Source organism: Olea europaea, chromosome 3 (assembly GCF_002742605.1).
Source record: "Olea europaea var. sylvestris chromosome 3, O_europaea_v1, whole genome shotgun sequence".
Classification (NCBI taxonomy): Eukaryota; Viridiplantae; Streptophyta; class Magnoliopsida; order Lamiales; family Oleaceae; genus Olea; species Olea europaea.
The window spans coordinates 24939608-24941127 of NC_036239.1; the positions used below are offsets into that span (position 1 = coordinate 24939608).

Consider the following 1520-nt stretch of genomic DNA (forward strand, 5'->3'; position numbering starts at 1 on the left):
GAGGGGGGGGGGGGGGGGGGGGGGGGGGGGGGGGGGGGGGGGGGGATTAGAAGAAATCTATGGGAGAGCTTGGACCTCTCAGAAGTCCAATTATCTTTTCATATTGTATTTCATTGCTTTAATAGAAAAGTTACCTAGCTTACGGATCAGCATCCTGCCTTTAATTTCATTGTATCTTTTCACTATTATATCAGTGCAGCAATATAAACCATAGTCTCGTTGCATCATTGAATCCTGTTTCCATTCATAACTATTCTAATTCCTCTGTTCAACAACCAATTGATACAAGAACTTAACATGCATTTTTAGGGATAAGGGCCAGACCTGAGACTGCTATAATATGTAAATAGTAAACGAAGTCAGAGTGCAAAATAAACCTGCCACCTCAATCACTTTTGTGTGAGATTGATAATTAACCTTAACGTTTTGACAATATATTAAATAGGCGAATCAGATTTAGTCAGTGTCTTAAAAATTAGTGCCAATGAAATTATGAAAATGCCACTTGTTTACGTATTACATGAGATAGCTCACTGAAAGTAATTTAACCAAGTAAAATGAATCCAAGCTTTCGTATACAAATGTGTTCATGCACTGAGAAAAATTAAGTTTTGCATCATTCTCAGTATTAGATGAGTTGAGTGGGCTGCATGGTCCGGGAAAAAATCATGGGTTTAGGAAAATTTCTCTCACTTTTATAACATTTTTGCAAATCTTTTATGTTGCTACTTATTACTAATGCATGTTAGGGCTTATTACATTTTATAACATTTTTGCATTGACTTTAGTATCAAGTAAAATGTTTACTTAAATTTCAAAAAACTATTGAAATGAATTTAAATATTACACATGAACATGTCATGTGTATGAGAATGCCATTCTGATCATCACATGTCTAGGTAGACATTGGACCCTGTTCACAACCAATGATGAATAGCATTAAATGTGTAATAATTACGTTACTGAAAATGGTAATTCTAAAATTGAAATTATTAAGTATTTCCAAAGGAAATTTTTCTTCATAGTCCATAAGACAGTAATTGCTAGTAAAAGAAGTAGAAATCTAGTTCAAGTTCTACATCTAACACTAATTTTATACCTACTTAGTTATATAGATATTCTGAAACTGATTATACTAGGAATTAACAAATAAATAAATAATAGAGGATTTAAAATTTTAAATTGGTGGAAATCACATGAAAGAGCACATACAGTGCTTTCTACTATGCGAAAAGACCAACTAACAGTTTCAACAGTCAAATTGGTGTACTTTTATTGCAGGCAACAAAGTGCTTGAACCAACTGACATCAGAAATTTTACAATGCCTCGTGTTCTCGAGGTTTGAAAAGATACAAAGATCATAGAATAGAGAAAGCCTGATCTCAGAAAAAATTTGTTGAAATATAACATGATGTATCATTAATGAACCTATGTGAATTATAAAGTTGTATCATCTGAAATGATAGATAGTTTAATATGTGTCAATCTAAAATTATTCTAATTTACATTTTTACTTTAA

The 1520-nt window shown here is 32.3% G+C and overlaps 1 protein-coding gene across 1 annotated transcript in view; it reads right to left on the reverse strand.

The window, feature by feature from the left end:
- Nucleotides 1-453, reverse strand: part of LOC111390843 (protein TRIGALACTOSYLDIACYLGLYCEROL 2, chloroplastic-like) — a 7652-nt gene extending 7199 nt beyond the window's left edge. Inside the window, exon 1 of the mRNA XM_023015973.1 lies at nt 135-453. Within this exon, the coding sequence (XP_022871741.1) occupies nt 135-228 (94 nt within the window). The 5' untranslated portion in view covers nt 229-453. The remainder of the gene's footprint in view (nt 1-134) is intronic.
- Nucleotides 454-1520: the final 1067 nt, after the last annotated feature.